The sequence below is a fragment of the Cyprinus carpio genome, chromosome B23 (genome assembly GCF_018340385.1).
Source record: "Cyprinus carpio isolate SPL01 chromosome B23, ASM1834038v1, whole genome shotgun sequence".
Lineage (NCBI taxonomy): Eukaryota > Metazoa > Chordata > Actinopteri > Cypriniformes > Cyprinidae > Cyprinus > Cyprinus carpio.
This window is the reverse complement of record NC_056619.1, coordinates 9,725,494-9,751,821: the sequence shown is the minus strand read 5'-3', so window position 1 is coordinate 9,751,821 and position 26,328 is coordinate 9,725,494. Positions and strand designations below refer to the sequence as shown.

Sequence of the window (26,328 nt, the reverse complement as noted above, 5' to 3'; positions counted from 1 at the left end):
GTTACTTGTGATGCCTGTGTAACGGGGTTCCCTTTGTTGTAGCTGAAAAGGGGGTTTCCCGAGGTTGCTGATTGGCTGGAAGTTCAGTAGTCGTTGAAGTGACGTCTTGGGAAGCCCGTGGTTGGGCGTAGGCTGAAGATGCGGAGTTGTGGGCTGGTTGAAGTTGAACGGGCACTCGAGGTCAGACTCGGAGACACGGCGTTACAAAACTTAACTCAGAACAAGAAACTCTCAAACGGAAAAGAAAAGAAGTAAAGTTTGACGAGACTAGGTGGTGTTTCTTCTCATCGTGGCTAAGTAGCAGCAGGCGTGCAGGCCGAAGCACGCTGGAACGGCGCTCGAAGAACGCTAAAAGTGATGACAAAGCATGACTAAAAGCAAAAGCTAAAAGCCGGCATGACTGATAGCAAAAGCTAAACGAAAGCTAAACGCTAAAAGCATAATTTGATGGTGTCCTGAGTATTTAAACTGGCCTTTTGGCCACACCTCAAATGTTGTCTTGACCAATTAGATATTGTCTTTTCTCAGGGTGTTCCGATGTTTGTCCCACCCATTCATAAATCACATGTTATCTTATCAAGCTCGTGGTCCGAATTTTCCCGCTCTTGCAGGGTATAATTTGGACATGATTCCTATAACAAGAATATGATACATTTGACAAATAACTGATTGTCAGAAACGTTTCAAGCAAGAATATTCGAACACACACATACTAAACATGAATATGATCCCTTAAGCTATTCAAGAGTTATTAAAAAAGACATACACAATAAGTGATTAGAAACATTAAAATCAAATGTGTCGGTTACATAAATGATATGGAGTTAAGCAATGGACTGATATCCATTTAGAAGTCTTTTTTGAGTTCATTTTGGTGCATATATGCATTGGAAGGCATTCTCTGTGCCATTCTGGGGATTAAGGCTATGTCCTGTGGAGACCAGAGGGGTTAACAGGTCTCCTTAGGAATTTCAGTCTGGTTTTGCTAGGTGGGGGGGAAGTCAATCCAACGATCTTGTTTACTCTCATGGCTTTACATGTGAGGGTCAGACTGGTCCATCTCTTCGATTACTTGCCCCAAATTAGACAATCTCTTCTTCGAATTGAAATTGTCAATAATTGTTCTAATGGTGTTAATGTTGAAAGCTGTTCTGTGAAAGAGTTGGTTATCAGACTGTGGTGCTAGGAGTTGATTTACAACATCCTGCCTTTCTGTGGAAACCGTCAAATGTTTCAACCATGCTACCCATCAAATATTAAATATATACGTCTAACTCTACATAACGAAAGTTGATTTCTCGTTACAACGACTTAATTTTCTCGTGATCTCGACACAATGACAGTTTTTTTTGTGATTGCTATAATTTGTGCAGTATTGTTCATTATTGACATTTAATTAATTCATAAATGTTAAATGCTTGAATCAATATGACTATTTTGTGCATTAAGTTCTTGCTAGATGCATGAGTTTCACCAATGCGTTCTGTGTCATAAAATAACTGCTTATCAAAACCAAGGTTGACGTCACTGTATTCTGTTTGCACCTATATCTTTACCTAGGCGAAGCAAAATTTGCTGAAGTATAGCCTACAGTAAGAGTGCCTGGTTGTCCATCAGATGCCTGTCAAAGTTAAGTTCGTTACTATAGCAAACAGCTAGATCAAACAACCATTGTTAAAAAAAATTGTCATTGTGTCGAGATCACGAGAAAATTAAGCCGTGATAACGAGAAAACAACTCGTTATGTCGAGATCACGAGAAAATTAAGTCATTATAACGAGAAAACAATAAGGAGAAAAATAAATAATGCATGGCCGCTTAGAACTTCCGTACAATATTTATGGTACTTTTACGTAATTTTGTGCCCTTTTTCCTACGACTGACCTTTCTTATTTACCCCAGTCTGTCAACACATTGAGGGAACACCTGAAACAGATGACAATGTTTACTATTTTCTCTTTTTGCTTTGATAATGGATGTGATTGTCACACTCACTTTGCCTGGGGACAGTATAGCAGACTGAATATGAGAGGCAGCTCTCTGATTCCACTATGGAAACTATAAAACAGGCAATCCATCCACTGGAGACTGTAACACATGCAAATTTGTTTGGGAAACACGTTGGTGGTTCACGTCATTGCTTGATTCGGCTCACAGTCAATATAAATGCAGCTCGGCAGCCAAAAATAAGTTTTCACCTAATTCCTGGACTGTGGGACGAGATTAAAGCTGATCTCATGATGATGCCTGTATTGCTGGTGAGTAACCTGATGATTTTTACTTGAGAAACATTTGACTCCCTAGTTCTTCTAACACTTTTGTGTCTTTCTTTGTACTTCAAAACTAAGGATACTATTATTTAGGTGGTTATTATTTTAATTAAAATTAGTATTGTTGTTGTTGTTTTTATATTTATGTTGTTATGCACTTTCTATTTCAAATTATATCAAAAGTTGGTATATTATCTAGATTTAGGTGACAAGTATAGACGAGTAATGTACCTACCTTTATTTAAAATAATTAATTAATTAATTAATAAAGAGAGAAAGTATTTATGTTATATATTAAATTGATGCATTTTGTTATTATGCACTCTCTATATCATGTTATTGTCTCATTACAAATGTTGGTATGTTATACAGACTGTTAGGTGACTATATAAGAGGTTTACAAATTTTTACAAATTTATTATAAATTAGATTTTTTTGTTAGTTTGTTTGTTGATAAATATACATTTGTAAATATTTATGTGTGTATGTATATATATATATAAGTTTTTATAGATATAAAAATATTAATTTTTATAAATATATACATATAAAATAGTTTTTTTTTTTGTTTGTTTGTTTTTTTACTAATTTAAAAAAAAAATGTTGGAGGTCATATAACTGTCTGATTGATTTTCAGTTGATGTTGCTGATATCAGGATTGTCGAGCGCAGATTATAAGTGCTCCACATGCAACTGTACCGCAGCTGAATTTCAAAGTGTTGCAAAAAATCTTGGAATCCCCATTTTAAATAAGGGTATCAGCAAAACATCACTGTCTCCATGGACATATGAGTAAGTAGAGTTCCTTTTGTAGATCAACATCATTCTTCTGTTAATGCATGAACTGAAAATGTGTGTAACTTATCATTGTAAACTGTCACTTTTTCAGCTGCGCTGTGGATATTGACAGGATTCCTTTGTTCATTTGTAATGCTGTATGTGATAAGTCATGCATCAAGCTTGTGCATGCAAAACCAGCAGGAATCAAAGTGCGCATAAACACTTTTAGACGGTATCCTTGTAGCAATGGCAGCTACAGACTCTCTAAGGAGGATTACAGTTTGATTGTTGGATGCACGTGTATTATATAATACATTTTAAAGAAGTAATAAGCATGATAACAACTGTAAAATTGCTTTATATCTATAAATATATAGGCCAGTATCATTATACCTATGTCTATACCTCATATATTGTGACATTTAACAAAATACATATACTGTATATGTTACTATAAATGAAATGATCAGAGCAACTGAAATGAAAGACTAAGATAAACTGCAATAGCACTTTTTTTTTCTTCAATTTTCTGTGGTGAATGTGGCCCTCCAATAATGAAATATAAAAATCATTCCATAGCTAATATTAAATTAAATTTAAGCTAAAAAAATAGTACATTTAAGTACTATATATATACATATATATATAGATATATATATATATATATATATATATATATATATATATATATATATATATATATATATATACATACATATATAGTATATATGTATATTTATATATATAGAAATCCTGCACATCTCTGTAGTTGGCAAGAAATCCTGTATTTATTAAGGGTTCAATTGTGTAATTTTCTTGTTTCCTGTTTCCATCACATCTGTGCTTATTTATAGTTCTGTATTGTGTTCTATAAATAAATAAAAAGTAACCAAGCAAATCATTGCAAAAATGCAAAACTTTTTTTATTCCAATGGGGGGTGGGGGCAGTTGTGGTACTGATGCAGAAGAATGGGCTTCAAATGAATAACATTTATTTCATTGCATATTCTTCTTTTACTTAGATTTCTTTACTAAAATTGCAGATATGGTCATTTTGATACCTTCAGCAAAAGTAATATATGATTATCATTTTAGCCTTCTTTTTGATATACTACACAGATACTACAAATAGGTATGTGTATTTATAGAAGTGTGTTTTTTTTGCCATTCTCAAAAGATCCTATTGATTTTATGAAATATAAACACTCACCACCGCTAACCTCTTTCCCACATAATAAATTTGCATGAGATTTTTATATTTTCCGTCATGTCACCTGTACTAACAGTGATGATGCTTCAGGACAAACGAGTTCAAGTGTGCTCTATTAAGACATCATTGCTAGTTCACCCAAAAATTCAAATTTGCTGAAATGTATTCACCCTCAGGCCCTCCATACATGTTGACTGACCTGAGGGTGAGAAATTTTGCTCACCTATAAGGTGTAGAGTCAACGTGACCTGTAAGGCCGTAGACAGAGGAATGACTGAGAGGAATTCCCTTTCTATCATCGTAACTCATCTGACGGTGCGTGGCCAGGAGAGCACACCAGCTGTTCACATCTCCCACAGACTCTCGTAATGGCATTTTGCTGCAGGCCTTTGCAAGCTAGTATCTATTGTTTAGCATATGGTACATGACATCAAAAACAGAGCAGGTGGCAAATAGTGTTATTTTAGTAGGTTCATCCAATAAAGAGCACTCAAAAGAGGTGGTCGTGTACGTGGGATTGTGCATTCTTTTTTGAATTGAAATTAAATTCCAGTGAATTGTTGTTGAATTATGTTTAACGTGACATTTCAGCGACTGAATAGCTCGTGACATATAGGAATCTCTACAGTGTCTGCACAAGAATGCCCTGCAATGAACTCTGTACAATATAGACCTCCCGTATAATATTCTAGCTTTTAATATCTTTAATACCTTGTGTCCGTCCACCTTGAGATGCCCATCCTAAAGTCTAGCTCCTGCGGTCAGATCCATCCCAGACTTGTGGTCCGTTTGTGAACATGAAAATTCAACTAATTCCTCTTATTGAATAGATTCTCACAACTCTCTTTTTAATTAGAGCTCACTGTATCATAAGAAACAGACCTATACTTTAACACCAAAGTCAAGTCAGTGCTATCTTCAATACTATGTGGATGCATTCAATCTGTTTAAATGATTTTTGTGCATATGCATGTATGTATGCATGCTATTTATTGACTTGAATGAAAGTTTCACCTTCCTCTCATCTACTTAAAATAATCAGTGAATATATAGGCTACATTTAGCTATAACCGAATAACTCTCTTTCATTTGAAAACTTGTCCAGTATATTATAATTTGATAAACATGATGAAAATGGGCTGTGTTTGCTTTGATCTGATGTCAAACTTCACGAATTTATGTAGGCTATCACAATAATATCAGATTAGATTATACTGGACAATTAATATTCTTCATCCTAGTTTCCGTAGCATAAAAACGGATTTATTTCATTTTGCTTTTTATAAATGCAGTATTGTTTATCAATGATTATTTACAGATATTAGTTTGTATACTCTCCCCACCTCGGCGTTTCTGCTAAAATAAAGTCCTCGCACTCTTATTCTGTCTTTCGTGTTACGTCACTTCCTGACCTTTTCTCTTTCCTTTCCGCCTCGGCCATTTGTGATAAACGGTAAGAACGCCATGAGCTCTAGTTCACTATTATGTTTTTTACAATTTTGAGCTAACGTTTACAACATTTGTCTCATATCATTGATGCACTGGGCTGTTTTACACAGCGTGTGTCACGTATTCGCCGAGTAGTCGGTTTTCTGCGTGTTTTATTGTGAGTGAAAGGCAGCAGGGCTGAGTCTCTACACATGTGGGAGAGCAGAGCCCCTGTATTTGAGTTAACTAACGTTACCCACGGTTAAATATAAACCTCACCTCTGCCCCAGCTTGTAAAGAAGGGTGCTTTCGTGTGAATAAAGCTGATTTCTGCTTGGATGTGTCCTGATGTGATTGTTTGCCGCAGACTGAGCTGATTGACAGTCATCAGAGAGTCGAGATGCAGAACGACGCTGGAGAATTCGTGGACCTGTACGTCCCCCGCAAATGGTGAGTTTACGTCAAATTAAAGGTTTTTTTAAAGGAAATATCTTTTTTAAATATTTGTTTATTTAAATAATAATATGATATGTACGCGCCTGTCTGTTCGTTTGTATCTAGCCACATATTTAAAGGTTAAAGATTGTGTGAGCACACACGTTTATACGACTTGAGAATATTAAACACTTTGTGTGTGTGTGTTTCCAGCTCTGCTAGCAACAGAATTATTGGTGCCAAGGATCATGCCTCCATCCAGATCAACATTGCTGAGGTTTGACACTATTTTGACCATTACAAAACTAGTCTTTTTGTTTGTGTGTATATACACGTTATTAAATTATCAAAAAAATGCAGTTTAATTATAGCAAATAAAATGTATGTGAATATAATTGCTTAACAAAAATAAAAAATGTGTATTTTCCATTGACAAAACTGTTGGTATGTATTTGTAGGTGTAACACGGCAAAATTGCCACTGTTAGATGCCAACAGGTGTATTAGTCAACAAAGAGTTGTGGTTTTTAATGAGCTGCTGCTGATTTTTTACAGGTGGACAAGGCTACCGGCAGGTTCAATGGACAGTTCAAGACCTACGCCATCTGCGGTGCTATCCGTAGAATGGTATGTTCAAACACAGTGAAAGTGTCTAAGATGTAGAAGAATTTGCTTCTCAATCCAAACAGATTTGGAGATCATTAGAGTTATATCACTTGCTCACCAATTGATCATCTGAAGTGAATGGGTGCCGTCAGAATGAGAGTCCAAACAACTGATAAAAACATAATCCATCAGTTCACATCTTGAGAAGTGAAAAGCTGTGTGTTTGTTAAATTCATCAAGATATTGGAGTCGTGTGGACAAAACGATTAATTTTTGTGTGAACTGTTCTTCTGCATCCTTGTATGTAGTTTACTAAAACGTGAAATTTGAGATGTGTGCATATAAATGATTCGGTTACGTCTGGTGTGGTCTTGAGACGTATGCTTTGTCATCTGCAGGGTGAAGCTGATGACTCCCTCCTGAGGCTCGCGAAGAACGACAGCATTGTGGCGAAGTAAGCCCATGTCAGTAAACTGCTGCTTTTTCATCTCCTAAATTATTTTTCTGGCAGGTTTTAAATGATCTTTGAAACCACTTAAGTTTGTGGTTATGCAAAAAGATGCTTTAAACTTGCTGAGAGATTTTCCTGTTCAGCAACTGATATCTTAGTTCTTTAACCAGCGTCAGTGAGCACTTTTAGGAGTTAAGGGCATTGCACACTGACTGCATGTTGTGTCAGTCACGTTTACACACTGCCTCTGAAACTTCTGTCATTAAAAAAATAATAATAATAATTGGACAGGTTCGATTTTCTGCATATTTCACTTCCGTAGCAAGCAGTTTCAGAGGTGTTTGCGTAGAAGCAAAAGCCAGAATTGTATGCAAAGATCTTTACAGTGCAAATATGTCCTTCTGTAGAATACTTTGTATCGAAACCATTTTTAAGAGTCTCTTTAATACTGTAGAAGACTTCTTAATTTTAATAGCTGACATAATGACAGAATTTCTACAGTTGATTATAAAATGTGTGGTATACTTGTAGACCCATATGCTGAACTGTTTGTTACTGGTGGATGCTGATTATGCTTCTAATAATTGTTTTCTCTTTACAGGAACGCCTAAAAAGGAAGTTTCTTTGTAAAATAAAAAAAATAAAAAATAAAATTGGACAGTGTTCGTGTTTTTAATGGTGTGTGTGAGTCCATGAGAATTATTAATGGCTGCTTGTGTCTTTAAGGGGCATGAATAATTAATGATGAGATTTGAAATTTCAATTTTCAGTTTTTATATAATTGGATTCCATTAATTAACCGTTATAGGAAAAGACAACAAGCTGTGGTGTTAAGAGAGTATGTTCTGTATTTTGATTGGACAGGATATAGTTTCCTAAGATTCATTGTCTGTTATTAAAAGTTGCAAATGATTTGCATGTGGTGCACTGAGTGATAAAGCAAAGTTTTGGATAAGTTTTAACTGCAATAGAGAAAACAGAAAGATGGAGATGCTCAGTTTTGTATTTTATGGGAAAGTGTTGTTTTATATTTAAAGAATGGTAGGGGGTTTCTGTTGTGGGGTTGTTGTTTTTTTATATATATATATATATATATATATGCATGCATGCATACAGTACACACACACACACACGCTGGGCCTCCGTCCGGTAGAGGTCACGGTGAGCTCAGTGATGCTTCTATGGGCTGCAGCAGGTTCCTCCTCTAGAGGGCGTTTGGAGGCCCAGACCATCCTGTTGAAAACGACAACGCTGCATCAGAACAGTGTTTAATACTAATATCATCTACGATACAGATGAGCGCAAAGCCACGCCCTTTGCCACTGCTTTTAAATATTATTCGTTTAAAGATTCTAATTAAGCATACTTGAAAGTTTAGTAGGAGATTGCAATTGGATTACCAAAAATAATAAGAGTTATTCTTTAAAGGCGATGTTGTTACTATACCATGTTTTTCCGTACTGGAAGTTTCTTTCGAGTGAAAATGTTGCAAAATCCACTCAACGTATTGTTCAAAATAACAACATCCGGTCCATCAAAGGACTTCCGTTTCGCGTTGATTGCTCTTCTAGCCGTGTGCGGTATTCTACGCTTCAATGGCTGTCCTCCTGCAGACACACCGATGATCTGTAATCCACGCGTGGAAGAAAGACTAATCTCGTGCTTCATGCACGGCTGTTCTGAATGCATGTTTGATTCAGATAAAGGCTGTATTTCTTCTCTAATGCCGGGAATTATTTCCAGCTTTAATCGACCTCAAACAAGATAACCTCCAGCTGCAGGACCCTGCTGGCTGTCTGACAGCTCTCAAGTGCATCTAGATTTTTTATATATGTCGTTATATATCATCTGAATGTAGGACTTCTTGTAAATCCTAACTTAAGTTTATTTCGTCTACGATCGCCGGAGCAACATTTAAGTCTGTTATAATAATAATAATAATAATCGCAAATCCGGTTTTTAAACGCGTCTCGGACCGCTCGGCCGTCGTTAAAACCCAACAGCAGCAGCGTCTAGATTGAACTTTTATTTTGTTCAACATTTCAGTCTCAGATGCACACAGCGGCTGTATGGGAGTGAAACTCTCCCACACGGAAGTGACTTACACACACACGTTAGGCCAGTGATCGCTTGTGTATTTCTAAGTGAAGTTGTATTAACTTAGTTGCGTCCATTGAATTGGTTATTAAAATGATTCCTGACAAGGCACCAGGCGAGGATGTGTTACACGCTTCAGGAGACCTGAAGAAACAGGCGCACATCCCCAGCTTTGAGAAATACAAAGAGCTCTACTTCAGATCTGTCGAGTCTCCCGAGGGTGAGTTTCACTGGGCTGGTCATTAACGGGTTAAAAACTGCTATTTTGGCTGTCTCTCAAAGCATTGTGCACTTGATAGACAGCAGTTTTGGACATCAGTAACCCACCTATGATGCTGTATTTTTAATTTGTTTATTATTGGGTTGTAATTATTGCATTTAATCTGTTATTGTAGGATCTAACCAGCGGAACTCTATTTAGTTGTTCCTGTATATTAAAGGTGTTATTGTTAGTAGCAATATTATTAAAAGTTAAACATTACTTTTTACCCGCATGCACTTCCTAGAGAAAAAAAAAAATCACATTCCCTTGTAGATATGCTTTAATAAAACATTAACCCCTGTTTATATGAGTAAAACTGAAATAAAATATAAATAGGTCTATTTGTTTTTAATAATAACATGGTTGTTATTGCTTGTTATTGCAAATATGCTTGTTGTTTTATCATTAAAATACATGTTAAAAAATAAAAATTCATACTTTGCCCACATGCACTTCTTAGAAAGAAAGCACCACATGCCCTTAAGATGTGTTTAAAATCATTACCCCTTTATAGTAATACAAATAAAATATTGTAATAGTGTTTTTGTTGTTGTTTTAATAATGAATAAATATATTAACAATGTATTATTGTTTTCTTTAATTGAAAAAAAAATCTTAACTTAAAGTGTTTATACTAGTACAATTGACATATAATGTTTTTAATAATAATACTACATCATGAATGCAGTTGTTGTTGTTTTTATTTTTATTTTAATTATTAAAAATCCTTACTTGGCTCAAAAGCACTTCCTAGAAAAGGCAACAACACATTTTAATTTACTTTAATTTATTTTTTAAACATTATTCTGTGGACAGTGCCATTGAAAGCGGGGAGATTTGTCTATGGTTCTGCTCTGGATACACAAGTTATGAATCTGCTGTGCATTAATGTTCTGGTGTGTCCGTCCCGTTGTGTCCAGAGTTCTGGGGAGATGTTGCCAAAGATTTTTTCTGGAAGACAAAATACACCGGGAAGTTTCTGGACTACAATTTCGACGTAACCAAGGGTGAAATATTCGTGAAGTGCATGGAAGGTGCCACAACCAACATCTGCTATAATGTTTTGGACCGCAACGTCCATGAGAGGAAACTGGGTGACAAAGTGGCTTTTTACTGGTTAGTATTTGTGACGTGTGTAGTTTAAATGATTCGGTTTAGCCCGAAAGGTGTGCATGTGACATTATGGTTTAAATAAATGGTTTAGATCCCTTCCAGGTTACCTGAGTCAATATAATATTACTGGGCCTGAGCTATTAATACACTAAAATGGCAAATGTTGACAGACAGGGGTAAGTCCGAGCAAAACAACTGAGATAAATTCAGACTCTCAAGCTATTTTAGTAAATCATGGACGCTTGAATCAGGTCCTGCATGTAGCGCTCCACCCAGAATGAGGTGCGTCTGCAGTATTGCATCTTCATAGTTTATTTCTTCATGTGCATATCTGTGCTGGATGCTGCCCATGCAGTTCATGAGGACTTTTTTTGGCAGTCATTGAAGACTTTATGTGCAACAAATGTTGTCTGGGGCTGTTGCTAATTCTCTGCTTTCGCAATGCCAGTTTAGCAATTGTGAAGTTTTCAATCGTTTCTTGTTACGACATAAGTCCAAAAATCATTTCAGAATTCAGTTGGAAAGCTCAAGTGTGGATCTCTTCTGCAGTTGTTGTTGTTTGCCAAACTTTTCCTTTCTGTGTCAGAACACGGTTCTGTTTTAAGAATGTCAGCAGACATACAAAGTCAAAATAAAAAAGTTACTTATTTCCTGCAGGGGACATTTAAGGGCACTTCTCACACCAAAATAAGTGTTAGCAGAGGCTTACAGTAATTAAAACAGATTAGAAACAAATGTTGAGCATTAAAATGTAAAATACATATGAATCTAAGAGATGCACAAACATGTTTTGTCAACCTGCTCAGTGTCTGATGTTCAAACTTTGCTGTTTAACACGACGTGACTTGTAATGAATGAACTATGTTAGAAAATATGATTTAAATAATCTCATCAAAGCTCAACAATACTTCATTCAAAAACATCAAAAAATAATATAAAAAAAAAAACAGTAAAAATGTGAAATATTATTACAATTTAAAATAACCGTTCTCTATGTTTATATATTTAAAAATGTAATTTATTCCTGTGATGCAAAGCTGTATTTTCAGCATAATTTCTCCAGTCTTCAGTGTCACACGATCCTTCAGAAATCATTCTAATATGCTGATTTGCTGCTCAGTTTGCTGTGTAATATTTTTGTGGAAACTTTGAACAATTACTGTTGCTTATGAAAGTAATATTTCTGGACATTGTTTTGGACAGGGAGGGTAATGAACCTGGAGATGAAAAGACCGTGACATACAGAGAACTGCTTCAGCAAGTCTGCAAGTTTGCCAATGTCCTCAAGTCGCAAGGTAAAACACAAATGTTGGTATAATAGTGACCAGCAGCAGGTTAAAGATTTGACAGTGATGTTGTGTATTAAGGCGATGTCCGATGTCGGTCCCTTTCTCTTTTCTCTCTCTCTGACCTTGCAGGCGTGAAGAAAGGTGACTGTGTATCTATTTACATGCCCATGGTGGTGGAGCTGGTGGTGGCCATGCTGGCCTGCGCTCGGATTGGAGCGGTCCACTCTATAGTGGTCAGTCATGTCTCATTTAGATCTTAGCTGTGTTGACCAACCGGCTCTTTATAACACACATAAAAACAAAATACCCATACTTACAAACAACATTGTATTTACTCTATTTTTGTATTGACAAACCAGTTTGCTGGTTTCTCCGCTGAGTCATTGTGTGAAAGGATCATGGACTCTCAATGCTGTATTCTTATAACAGCAGGTAAGGAAAGCATGCCAAGAAAATCAGAAGTCATTTACTCAAAGTGTGTAATCTTAAAGCAGCTAATCCCAAAGTTAATCAGCTGCATTTCCATTTACTTTCCATTTCACATTGTTCACAAATCTAGGGATTACAGATTGAGTTAATCGTATTGCTATCAAAAGCTGGTTAGCCTGCGGCTGTGATTTTTATTTTTATTTTTGAGAAGTGACAGGGAGCTAAATGCTGAGATTGGCAAGTTTAGAAAAAGTTTTTGGTATAAATTTGACTCCATAATCCATCATTAAGTTGTTTTTAAAGGCTGGAAGGTAAATTAATACGTTAAGTTCATGGGCTCTTCGCATGGTTTATATATTGATCCATCTTGTTGCCAAATATCAGGATGTTTGCATTATCTGATTGTAATTGTAAAAGAGATGTTCCACTGAAATGATTAGTCTTGATATTAGACTTTTAGGTAGAGATTAAGTCTTTAAGATTGCATTGAGGTTGACACACAGTTCATGAGCTTATTAGAGGATTGAGAGTGGATCATAACCACAAAATACACATCTCAGCCATGATAAGACCAGCAATAAAAGTCTTTGTCTTTTCAGGATTATCTGTGAATATTAGATTTTAGGTAAAAGAAAAGTTAATAAAAGTTGTTTTATTGTGTGTTTCCCAGATGGCTTTTACCGCGGTGATAAGCTGATCAATCTGAAGCTTATAGCTGACGAGGCGCTACAGAAATGCAGGGACAAGTATAATAACCAATAGTTAACTAGTAAAAATAAATTGTTGTACAGTGCTTATCATATGTGCATGTCCTCACAGTGGCCACTTCATTAGGCTCAGTTTGTTAAACGTGGAAGAGCAGAAGTAAAGGACCACCAAAAATGATGCTTGTTTCCAATTTGGTTCACTAATACAGTTCTGATTCAGTTCCACTTTATAACTTTGGTCCCTGAATGATTCTTTAAAAAAAATATTTCAAGTAAGAAATACTGGACTGGACAGTGTTTGGAAAATGGCATTTACTAATCCTTTTAGGTTTCAACACAACTAATAACAAAATAGGAAATATTATTACGATTTAAAATTACGGTCTTAAGTGATCCTTCAGAAATCATTCTGTTTTGAAATACTGGACACCTAATTAAGTGGCCACTGTAGCAGTGTATGTGTCTCTTTTCAGTTCTCTTAATTCTTTCGTGTCTTTTACTGTGGCAGGTCTTTCACAGTGGAGAAATGTATAGTGCTCAGACACCTCACAAAAGAAGATGAGGTTTTGTCTGGGTCGCTGTCGCCCCCAGTGAAACGCACATGCCCTGATCTGCAGGTGAGCTTAACCCCTGCACCACAGCTGTACAGCTAACAGCCTTCACACTTTCCGATTTTTTTTTTATCTTAATTTGTTTCTTGCTCATTTGGATATCTCCACATTGCTACAGGTGTTTTTGTAAGAAGTCCTTAAGCTCACCAAGGCTGCATTCATTTGATCAGTAAAAACATTAATATTGTGAAATATTATTAGAATTTAAAATAACAGTTTTCTATTTTAATGTATTGAAAAATTGAATGTATCCATGTGACGGAAAAGCTGAATTTTCAGCATCATTCCTCCAGTCTTCAGTGTCACGTGATCCTTTAGAAATCATTCTAATATGCTGATTTGCTGCTTAAGAAACATTTCTGATTATCATTGCATCATCAATGCTGAAAACATTTGCGCTGCTTAATATAAATTTAATCTAAGTTTTCCTCATGAGAATATGCGCTAACCATTAGATTTGAATTGAACCACTTTGATTTGAATTTAAACGGTTTTGAGTTGCTAATGATGCGTTTTTACACCAGAGCCCTATGAGCTGACTTTCTAAAATAGGTTAAAAATGCTTTATGAAAATAAGTAGGCCTTCATGTATTATAACACCTGAATCAATGGAGAGCTGTCTATGTAAATGGGGAAATAGATTCAGATGAAAAAGTACTGCAGTATCCCTTCGTTCTGATTTCTCAAATGTTAACTCTTGTCCTGTGGAGTTTTGTATCGTCCTGAGTGTTACCGATATCTCTTGCTTATTTAACAAAGTTTCGTCACTGCTGTAAATCCATAAAGGCCTGGTGTGATCTCTCTGAGCTGTTGTGCTGAAGACCTTTGAATGTAGTATGTGTGACATTCCTCAATGCAAGATGACCGGTTTTAAAACCATAATTCTAATAATGTCAGTTGGACTTTTATGTGAAATATCTTTGGCATTTCATTTCCTCCTTCAATGTGGGTCCATGTCTGTGTGTCCTTTTCCTCTTTCAGTCTAAGTAACCTCTGCATTAACCCCCTTTAGCAGGAGAAACAGAAAGAAAGAGTAAGGAAGGTCCGTCTCCCCCCACAGGTATTTCATGTCTCCTTTGTGCATAACTTGTTTTGTTTAAACTCCTCCTGTCTTATTAACACGGGTTTGTGTGCTTTGGATGGCTTGAGACTTTTATTACTATCCTCACATTCTCACAGAACACAATGTGTGTGTGTCTCTCTGTGTGTTTGCTTTTGCAAATGCAATTTGCACCATTTGCACATGCATCAGACTTGGTGTTCAACAATAAGCATATTCTGATCCATAAGCTGGCACTGAAAACTGTTCACTGTGCCTAGTAGAAGTACTGATAGTCACATGTTTTAAATGATCTCCTCACCTAAACTTCCACTAGTGCATGATTTCATCACAAATGTATCTGGAAAGCTTTTATATCATTATAGTGAGTAGAGACTAATAGCTCTCTCTTGTCTTGTGTTAGCAGTTGTATGTGCTGAAACTTTTTCTGCTCAGACTGTCTAATGGATTTGATAGTTCTCTCTATGTAGTCAAACACTAACTCTCTCCTATGAGCTTAAATGAACTCGAGTGCACTGCTCACGTAGTGTTCCCTCAGTCTCTGAACTGTATGAACAACTAGATTTGTAGAGTTGTCTGTTACGTTCATGTCTCTTTTTGTTTGTCCGTTAGTGTTTTTGTGTTTTGTGTTATTAACTCAACCTGACATATTCATACTCTTTCACTTTCACTAATGCCAATGACTAAAACAAAAGCATATCTCTTCCTCCCCTCCCTTCACTTTGGTTAGATTGATCTGAATGAATCAAATAAGTCTGACTGACATAAATGCAAACATGAGCCTCTAAGTAACATGCTACATGCATTATTTGCATACAACATCCTTTATATTTCATCGTTTTGCTGCTTTCAAGTCATTCTGGAATGAGTGTATTTACAAGGTGAATGCATTTTTTTCATCTCAATGACTTTTCCCCTATACAAAAAAAAGCTCATTGTAATCTGAAAGGGTTAAAAAAGTACTTTTTTTTTTTTTTTTTTTTTTAAACTGTGTGGTTAAGCAGTCTTATGGTCACCTAAAACTTCAAAATTATTTCTGATAAATATATTGAGGCTGCAACTAAATATAAATATTAGTTATGAAAACTTGAACTAAAAAACCTTAAATGAAAATTAGAAAAGCTGTCTTGGCAACTGATTTAAAATGAAAACTGAACATATACCTAAACAGAAAATAGAATAAAAATAGTTAAATAGAGATAAAAATGGCAAAAGAACATAGAAATATAAAATAGAAATAGAAGTTTAAAAAACTAAAATGATAAAAGCACATAACAAAATTACTAAAACTTAAATTAAAATGAAAATGAAAACAACATGCCTAAATAAAAAAAAAAAAAAAAGCTAAATAGACAAAAAAAAAACTGTGTTCCCACGGGTCCTTGAAATCTATGAACATTTTTGAATTTGAAAAAAAAAAAAAAAAAAAACTCAAGGCCCTGGAAAGTTTTTGAAATACACATACATACAGGTCCTTGAAAGTGCTTGAATTTATTTTGTGCAAGTTTTCTGGAAAAAATTCCATATTATTCCCCCTGGTCCGCTAATGTGTTATTTCGCCAACACTTCATGGCCTATGCATATTAGCTTGCTTGATTTACATTAGTTACACGTATTTACGTGTTACATTAACTGTTTCCCGCCTGAGGTACTTTGACATGACATTTAAATTACGTTTACATTTAATCATTTAGCAGATGCTTTTATCCAAAGCGACTTACAAATGAGAACAATAGAAGCTTTTAGGCTCATGACGTTCACACTTGCACGAAACTACTATGATGGTACCTCAGCATTTCACAGACACGCCATGAAATTAATGTTGAATTGCTTTGCTTCTTAAGATGTTAACTCATGAGGCAAGAAAAACATAAAAGCATATTCATAAATCTTAAATCTTCTGGTTACATGAGCCTAAGCTCTTCCCCCATAAAATCCATGCAAAATAGGGTTGCCAACCGTTCTGTATAATACGGAATTGTCCTGTATTTAAGGCATCAGAGAAGCGTTCTGTATGAAAGCTATAAGAAATGAAGCTTAAAAAGACCAGTTTTCAAAGTTTATAAAGGTCCGAACCTGAATTCTTCAATATAATAAGGATTCAACTTTATATGCAAAATTGTTTTTAATAAACATGCTTATAACTTTATATAACGATTCAACTTTATATATGCAATCATATTCATTGTCATTAAGTCGTAATTGCATTTACTCTCTGAACTGTTAGCTACATAAAGTAGCCTACTGCATTTTTATGCAGCTAAATGCCCAATGAAGCAGTTCTCATGTACATATTTTCTGTTTCTGAAATAGTACTTCAATGTAACCTAGTCACTTCAACTTAATTGCAAGAATCTTGAATTATAACTGCAATACGCTGTTACAGCAGTGAATTTATATTACTTTATTTATATCATGCAGCACAAACGTCCTTTGTGTAACAAAATGTGTGCATATTTATGCCTAACAGTTACAGACGAACTACATTCATGTTCATATGCTGTTTTGTACTCATTTATTCACTAGTCTGTTGTGGCTTAGTCAGTTGAATGCTTTTTTGCATGGTTGTGTTTGACACATGAAAACTGTAACAATGTATCTTACAAGGCAACACAATGTAACCTTGCTCTCACTTGAAATGTGTCCCCACATTAAGTCCTTGAATTTGAGTTAACCAAAACTTGAAAACCCTTGAAAGATCCTAAAACTTTAATATAACAAATTTGTGAAATGCATGAAAAAAAAACAAATGACAAAAGCACATAACAAAATTATTAAAACGTATACTAAAATTAAAATGAAAATTCAACATATCTAAATGGAATAAAAATAGCTGAATAGAAATTTAAAAAAAAACTTATAACAATGACAAAAGCACATAACAAAATTGCTAAAACTTGAACTAAAATTAAAATTAAAGCTGAATGTGTACAAATAAAACTAATTTAAAATGTATAAAAAAAAGTGAAGTGGCACTGATCTGGTTGTGTAACACCAACATAATTGCTGCTGGTAGAGATTTCACTGTATAAAATGTGTTTGTAAATGGGGAAGTAACTAAAATGACTTTTTATAGATGATTGTGACATCAGAAAATATTACTCATTTAGCCAGTTTGAGACGGGCTACCAAACTACATTTCCTTTTATCCTCTGTGAAAGTATGAGAATGATAAAGCACATATAAGTATTTACACACTTGATGTACATACTTGGCTACAAGACACAACTGAAATCACTTGAACACACGTAATGTTACAACTACAATTTTGAAACAAAGTAGGGACTTCTCTTGACTTGAAAACAGCATTTGTTCTGTTCTTCTCAGACTGATTTGATAACATCAGGATCCTTAAATTTGGCATTGTTCTCTGAAGTGTGACACCAGCGAGAGTAAACACCAGTTATACGGGACGAGCTAACTATGAGCGCTCTCTGTGCTGTGATTGGTGCAGGTGCCGTGGAATCCTGAGGTTGATTTGTGTTGGCACTCTCTGATTGGTGGAGCATCAGAGGAGTGTGAGCCTGTCTGGTGTGACTCAGAAGACCCGCTCTTCATCCTCTACACCAGCGGCTCTACTGGGAAACCTAAGGTAGATCCTCCAAACAACCCAGTCCTCCTTCAACTGTGTGATATTTGCTTTTCATATACATCTCATATCTTTTTGTACCACTCCACTAGGGTGTATTGCATACAGTGAGTGGATACATGCTCTACACTGCGGCCACCTTTAAGATGGTGTTTGATTATCAGTATGATGATGTGTACTGGTGCACTGCAGACATTGGTTGGATCACCGGTCACTCATACATCACATATGGGCCGTTGGCCAATGGCGCAACAAGTGTGTTGGTGAGGGGGACGTCCTGATAAGCAATTTTTGTGTCAGAATTTGCATTTTGCCTTGTTTAGTCACTTTCTTTAATTGATTAAAACATATCGACTCATCTACGTAAGCATTTATCGTTGTATAATATGAATTTTTAATCTTCTGTTTTTAGTTTGAGGGTCTTCCCACATACCCGGATGTGAGCCGAATGTGGGAGATTGTTGATAAATATCACATCTCCAAGTTCTACACAGCACCCACCGCCATCCGGCTCTTGATGAAGTACGGCAGCGAGCCCGTTCAGAAGTACGTTTGGTGTCTGCTGTGTCTGTCCTAGATTTAGTACACTAGAGAGGCTTTCCACGGTTGTGAAAATGTGGAAAAAAATAAAATTTAAATTGTGATTTCTGAGCCTGAAACAGTCATGGAAATTAATAAAGCCTAAAAAGTAATGGGGGAAAAAAACGTATGCATATAGGAACATATAGGAAATGAAAATTACCATTCAAAAATTAGTAAGGGGATTTTTTTTAAATAGAAATTAAACTGTTATTCAGCAAGGTTGCAAGGCAAGTTTATTTATATAGCACATTTCGTTCACAATGGTAATTCAAAGTGCTTTACATGAAAGTAAAATAATCATGAAAAAAAATCAAAACAAGGAATTTAAAAACTTTGAAAATTATAAAAAAAAAATGATTTAAAATGAATTTAAGACAGATAAAAATAGAAAATTATTTTACATAAAATACAGTTCAATACATATACAGTGCAATACATAAAATACAGTGCAATACATAGAATACAGTGCAATCAGTTCGGACAACACACAGTGCTCATTCAATAAATGCACAGCTAAACAGATGAGTTTTGAGTCTAGATTTAAAAGTGGCTGATGTTTTAGCACATCTGATCTCTTCTGGAAGCTGATTCCAACTGCGGGCGACAAAGTAACTAAAAGCAGATTCCCCTTGTTTTGTGTGAACCCTTGGTATTTCTAACTGACTCGATCCTAATGATCTGAGTGGTCTGTTAGGTTTATATTCAGTGCATTAAATTGATTAAAAGTGACTAGAGACTTTACCACTGTTACCAAAGAGTTCTATTACAAATAAATGCTGTTCTTTTTTATTCATTATAGAAAAATGAAGAAAATCATATTACAGTTTCCACAAAAATATTAAACGGCACAACTGTTTAATATTGATAATATGAAAAGTTTTTGAGCAGCAAATTAGTGTATTAGAATGATTTCTGAAGGATCATGTGACACTGAAGACCATTACAGGAATAAATTACATTTTTACAATATATTAAAGTAGAAAACGGTTATTTGTATCTTAAATAATATTTTACAAAGGCTGCATTCATTTAATAAAAAATACAGTAAAAAAAATGTGAGCATTAGACAATATAAAGGCATCTTTCAAAAACATAAAAAGATCTTACCAACACCAAACTTTTGTTGTTAAAGGGATACTCCACCCCAAAATGAAAATTTTGTCATTAATCACTTACCCCCATGTCGTTCCAAACCCGAAAAAGCTTAGTTCGTCTTCGGAACACAATTTAAGATATTTTGGATGAAAACCTGGAGACTTGAGACTGTCCCATAGACTGCCAAATAAATAACAGTGTAAAGGCCCATAAAAGCTTTGAAAGTCGTCGTCAGAATACTCCATCTGCCATCAGACGTGCAATCTGGGTTATATGAAGCAATGGGAACACTTTCTGTAAGCAAAGAAAACAAAAATAACAACTTTTTTCAATAATTTCTTTTATTTAAATCATCCGCGCCACAAGGATGTGCTGTGTTCTTTCAAATAAAAGCTAAATACACGTAGAATCAGCGTATCCTTGTGGCGCGGATAATATAGAAGAGCATATGGTGATATGGAGAGACACAGAGGAGACTGTTGACAAAGGAATTGTTGAATAAAGTCATTATTTTTGTTTTCTTCGCTTACAAAAAGTGTTCCCGTTGCTTCATATAACACAGATTGCACGTCTGATGGCAGATGGAGTATTCTGACGACGACTTTCATACCTTTTATGGACCTTTACACTGTTATGTACTTGGCAGTCTATGGGACAGTCACAAGCCTCCCGGTTTTCATCCAAAATATCTTAAATTGGTGTTCCGAAGACGAACGGAGCTTTTACGGGTTTGGAACGACAATTTATAAATCTAAAAATGACAAAAATTTAATTTTAGGAATTAACATCCACTTAAAATAAGTTATTTATATAGTTTTTTTTTTTATTATTAATTAATTAAATTTCATTAGTGGAAAAGAAAAAATAGAAAGCTTGATAAACTTGCTTGTAGAATGTTTATTTTTAAATAATGTAAAATATTTTCATTCACATTGTGTACATATAGTACATACAATATCGTGTTTACAGTATAAAGTATAATGTTTAGGAATAAGTATTGACAGTATTATGAATGTGTATTAGTTATTGCCATTGCCTGGTAATCTGTTATGCATCTAGGACACTTTCTCCCATTTGATGATAAGACTTGATGATAATGATCATAAGTACGATTAAGATACTGAATAGTAACACTTGATAGTAGTCATCTTGTGTTTTATGTGATTGCTCTGTATTCTGTTTTGTACTCTGTTTGCTTACAAAGTCTGTAAACAGAGCAGCGTTTGTAAGTCCATTCATTGTGCATTGTGTGCTTTTGCATACAACTAGTGCCAGGATGTGCCATCTTTCTGACCTCAATCAGCAGTACACAACCTTGATACAGTATCAGATACATCTACTCATTCTTAATGACTTTTTCCCACATTTTACAGTAATCAAGCTTTTTTTGGCCCTGCATAAACAACTTTTTTTGTCTTTAAGACTAATCGATGTCATTTAAACTTAAGTGTCTAGATCATTTTTGATACATTCAGGTGTGCCTTAATTTCTGACCAGTTTTCATGTTTGTTGTCATCAGGTATAAACGGACCTCGCTGAAGATTTTGGGGACCGTAGGGGAGCCCATAAACCCAGAAGCCTGGCAGTGGTACTACAGCGTGGTGGGAGAGAAGAGATGTCCGGTGGTGGACACCTTCTGGCAGACTGAGACGGTATGAACTGGATTCTGACCTCTCAGAACAGAGCAGTAACATCAGTGTTGTTTTGAAACTGTCTACTGTAAGGTCACTTGTCTTTTGTTTGTATCTTCCTCAGGGTGGGCATGTGATGACCCCTCTGCCGGCCGCTACTCCCATGAAGCCTGGCTCTGCTGTGAGTGAACGTGATATGAATGAATAAATAAGTTTGGTGTTGGTCAGATGTGTTTGTATTTGAAAGAAGTCCCTTATACTCACCAAGTGACTCCTTTCACTAAGAGAAATCATTCAAATACTCTGATTTGGTGCTCAAAAAACATTTCTTATTATCAATATTAAAAACAGCTGGGCTGCTTGATATTTCTATGGAAACTGAAAATAACAGCATTTATTTGAGATAGAAATTTTTTAACATTATGAATGTCTTCATTGCCAAATTAAGCATAGTGTAGTACAGTATAATTACTTTTATTAATTTCTGTATGGTGATTGATGTTTTCACATATTGTAGACATTTCCCTTTTTTGGGGTTGTACCTGCTATTCTGGATGAGTCAGGGGAGGAACTTGAAGGACCAAGTGAGGGCTATCTGGTAAAGTGAATTTAGTGTTTTAGTTTTTCATGGTTTAAACTTCTTAATGCTAATGAATCGGTTAAATGTGAAATTCAAGTTTAAAACACAAGCGCCTCTCTTCCTCAGGTGTTTAAACAGCCTTGGCCAGGTGTGATGAGAACTGTGTATGGGAACCACGAAAGGTTCGAAACCACCTACTTCAAGAAATTTCCTGGATATTACGTGACTGGAGATGGTAATTCATATTTAGTTTTACTGTAAGTGGGCATCATATAACTGTGTGAAGTGCTTTAGTTAATGATGTAATGTGTCTGTCCAGGTTGTCGTAGAGATAAGGACGGGTACTACTGGATCACCGGAAGGATAGATGACATGCTGAATGTGTCTGGTGAGTAGAGGATGAGGACATTCGTTTGTTTATTGTTCTTTTAATTCAATTACATAATCCCAAAATTTCTCCTCTTTTGTAATTTCCCCAATGTGGCCTGGAGCTATAGATGCTGAAATAATGCAGATTAGTGAGTTTCGAAAAAAGCTAATGATGAAATTCAGGCCACACTTTCCAGTCATTTGTCTCTTGCCTGTTTTCTATCTCTACTGAGATTAAGAAAGCAATAAAGTAGGCTAATTACCAACAAAATGGCCTGTAATAGAGCAAAAGCTTTGATATATTGGTGGTGGATCTATTTCTTCCAGGGCACTTACTGAGCACTGCGGAGGTGGAGTCAGCTCTGGTGGAGCATGAAGCTGTGGCTGAGGCAGCGGTTGTGGGGCGGCCACACCCTGTTAAAGGCGAGAGTCTTTACTGTTTCGTCACCCTCAATGACGGAATCAACTACAACCAAAAGCTGGAGGGGGAGCTTAAAAAGCAAGGTGTGTTTACTTAAAGGAATATTTCATGCAAGAATTACGATTCTGTCATCATTTAGTCACTCTCATGTAAAACACTTTTCATTCCATTGATTATTCATACGCATTCCAAAGTTGGGTGAACGTTTCCCTGCGAATTCGTATCATATGAAGACCAATAGAAGGTCAGCGTGGACTCTTAGCTGAATTTTAAAAAAAAAACACTAACTTTACAGTAAAGTGATGTAGATTGTGTATTTTTACTTTTTTGGATGAATTATGTTTTTTAAAAAGATGCTTGGAAGTATGATGTCATTACGGCCTTTGCATTGTGTGGAGAAACTTTGCACGCACAAAATCTAGTGCATTTGAACTGCTCTTTTCAATACAACAAAAGTGATTTTAAACTGTCAAACCTTAATAAGGATAAACAAAAGTTTGTGTATACTGTATAATTGCTGTCAAAATTAGCGTGTTAACACAGGCAATTCATTTTTCCAGTTTAGCGACGTTAAAAATATTTAACGCAATTAATGCAGGGGCGGAGCTAGGGTTGGCCACGCCTCTCACAACTGCTGCTTCTTTCTCTTTTTTTCTTGACAAGAATTGCATTTATTTAAACGTAGAACATCGTTATGACTGCATCAAACAGGAGACTTTACAGACACACTCTCTACTTCGTAATCATTTCATATTAAAGCACGACTGAAACTACCAGCATGCATGTCAGATCCACGTCACGTTCAGCAGCTGCAGCTCTTAAAGTAATAGCAGCCAAATAACCTACTAACCAGCTGCTGTGATGTCTGTTTATCAAAGAACAAAAGAGGAAATTAACAACATCTGTAGCTTTAAGGATTCATCTATATTTAATATAGAATTTAGTGTTTAATAACTTTATATATTTGTATATTTCCTACTTGCTGAAGGACACAGGTAAATATGGCATTTATTATAATGGGTTTATGTAAAGAGGGTTTTTTTTCATGAATTACAAATAATGGCTTTCTTTTCACTTCCCTTTTTTCTCAAACAGTGAGAGATAAGATTGGTGCCATAGCTACACCTGACTACATTCAGAGTGCACCCAGCCTTCCAAAAACCAGATCAGGTATTAATATTGAGCTGTTTATTATTAAAGCCTTAATTTTTATGATGTTCAAGTGTTGTTCTTTGTTTTATTAGGTAAGATTATGCGTCGTGTCTTGCGGAAGATAGCGCGTAATGAGCGGGATTTGGGTGATGTGTCTACGTTAGCAGACAGCTCTGTCATTGAACAGCTGTTTGAGAACCGCTGCTGTACTGCTGTGTGACCACCAGGGGCATCCAACACAACGCCACCGTCCGGCCCCGACACCAGCTTCAGTTCTGGAGGGAAGAGGATGAGTCTGAGCTGTGGAGTTTAGGATAATGCTAGTGGGCAGACAGAACGAAAAAAGCTTAGAGATGTATTATTCCTAATGCAATTCACCGACTTAAAGTAATCTCTTGGAAACCCCAAGGTTTGGCATAGAGTTTTAAGGACCCAATTGTATGTTAGAAAACATTGTTCCCACCCTCCACCGAAAATTTATTTTTATTATGTTTATAATTTCCGTCTCTGTCTCCATGCATCAGTTCATTAATCTTTATATGACTATACTGTCTTGCTTTCAATGTGCCAACATAACCTCAAAACAAGTTTTTTGTTCATTTTTATTTTTTTTTTCACTACTAAAATGGGATTTAAGACTGTATATGTTCTAATTTTGTTGTGTACTATGTAATAGCGCTGTTTAAAATCTCTCTGCTTTGGTCAAAGGTTTCATTTTAACATTTAAAGCTACACATTGTATAGAGCTCTCTATACAAGCCAAAGCACACATTAATATTTACCAGAATAACATGGTATCATGAAGGTGTCACCAGTGTTAAAACTTAACTATGGATATTTTATTCCTGGAACAGTTTGCAACTTTGTGCTAAAAGTTTGTGCCTGAACTGATATTATATTTCTTCAGGAAAGTTATGAAAGCCCTACGATTGACTGCATAAAGGCTGTGTTCATTTGAAAAAAGGCACTTAACAGAAGTAAATGACATTTCCGACCATTATGTTGGTCTTGTTGTAGTCCTGATACTTAGACCTGTTCAATGGGCTTTCCATTTTATCAAATCATATTTCAAAGTGTTAAAATCAGTTTTTTATATTGTGAAGGTATCCTCTCAAGAAGCTTTTGTAGGAGAAAAGTGATCAAATTCCAGCTGTTATATGAGTGTAAGGTGCTCTCATGCATCAGTACTGTATCTCTGGACTGTGTTTGTTACTATTATCAGATTGATTTCTTCCAGCTTGGCATTAACTCGAGTTTTGGATATTTCATAGCTCTTAATGTGGATGAGTATTAGCTGTCAAGGCTTTTCTCAACCCTGTAAGCATTCACTAGCCTACATGATGAGCGACTGTTTATTTTCCTTCTCACTCATTTTCTTATAATCATTTGAGTAGAGCGATGTCTCAAACAGAACTGGGTGCATTAAAGTGCTGAAATTTTAAAGTGGTTTTTGTTCTCTTTCATGTTTATGGTTTCTGCATGTGTCCTTCCATTCTAGTTTTTATTTTATTTTCTGGAGGAGTTGCTTAATAAATTAAGTCATATTGACTTAATAAATAATCATTATCTGCTGATATTGAAAGAAAATGATACTTGTATTAAGCAAAGATAAAATGAACAAATGTGACAGTCAAGTAAAGGCAGTTTTTTTGATTCATCAAAGAATACTGGAGAAAAAAAAAGGTGTGAAAAACAAAATGTATCACAGTTTCCAGAAAAATATTAAGCAGCACATCTGTTTGCAATATTGATATGTTTCTTGAGCACCAAATCAGCATATCAGAATGATTTCTAAAGGATCACGTGACACAAAACTAATGGCTCATGAAAAATCACAATCACATGAATACATAAAAACAGAAAATAGCTATTTTTAATTGAAATAATATTTTAAAATATTCTTGTTTTTGCTACATTTTGGGGCAAATTAATGCCCCAAAGATTTGAATATCTTAGAAGATCTTACTGACTGCAAACTTTTAGTGTAAAGCGTTCAGGTTTCTGACCTTTTCAAACAGTTTGTTTACCAACCTAAAGTAGCATTCTTATATATTATTATTATTATTACAGTTCTTTTATATTATTCAACGTTTCATGCACCAAAACCACCCTTTCTCTGAATTCTGTTTTTGCTGCTGTACCTTTAAGACTTAGACTTCCAT

At 35.4% G+C, this 26,328-nt stretch overlaps 2 protein-coding genes across 3 annotated transcripts; both read left to right on the top strand.

Moving 5' to 3' along the window:
- The first annotated feature begins 5,594 nt into the window (after nt 1-5,594).
- Nucleotides 5,595-7,837, top strand: LOC109046442 (40S ribosomal protein S21). The gene is made up of 6 exons (XM_019064185.2): nt 5,595-5,713; nt 6,056-6,138; nt 6,337-6,400; nt 6,678-6,749; nt 7,127-7,192; nt 7,781-7,837. Exons 2-5 carry the CDS (start codon nt 6,089-6,091, stop codon nt 7,184-7,186), a joined length of 246 nt encoding a protein of 81 aa, XP_018919730.1. The 5' UTR covers nt 5,595-5,713; nt 6,056-6,088; the 3' UTR covers nt 7,187-7,192; nt 7,781-7,837.
- An 872-nt stretch (nt 7,838-8,709) lies between these two features.
- LOC109046846 (acetyl-coenzyme A synthetase, cytoplasmic-like) lies at nt 8,710-25,609 on the top strand. 2 transcript variants are annotated; one of them, XM_042751155.1, is made up of 19 exons: nt 8,710-9,496; nt 10,459-10,654; nt 11,855-11,946; nt 12,070-12,173; nt 12,300-12,372; nt 13,040-13,115; nt 13,585-13,693; nt 14,700-14,747; nt 18,202-18,339; nt 18,429-18,599; nt 18,749-18,882; nt 21,533-21,665; nt 21,769-21,825; nt 22,162-22,242; nt 22,351-22,459; nt 22,544-22,612; nt 22,921-23,097; nt 24,110-24,184; nt 24,259-25,609. In XM_042751155.1, the coding sequence occupies exons 1-19, from the start codon at nt 9,370-9,372 to the stop codon at nt 24,384-24,386; spliced, it is 2,097 nt and encodes a 698-aa protein (XP_042607089.1). In that variant the 5' UTR covers nt 8,710-9,369; the 3' UTR covers nt 24,387-25,609. The 2 variants fall into 2 exon arrangements, with proteins under 2 accessions (XP_042607089.1, XP_042607090.1); XM_042751156.1 differs by lacking the exon at nt 14,700-14,747.
- The last annotated feature ends 719 nt before the right edge of the window (nt 25,610-26,328 follow it).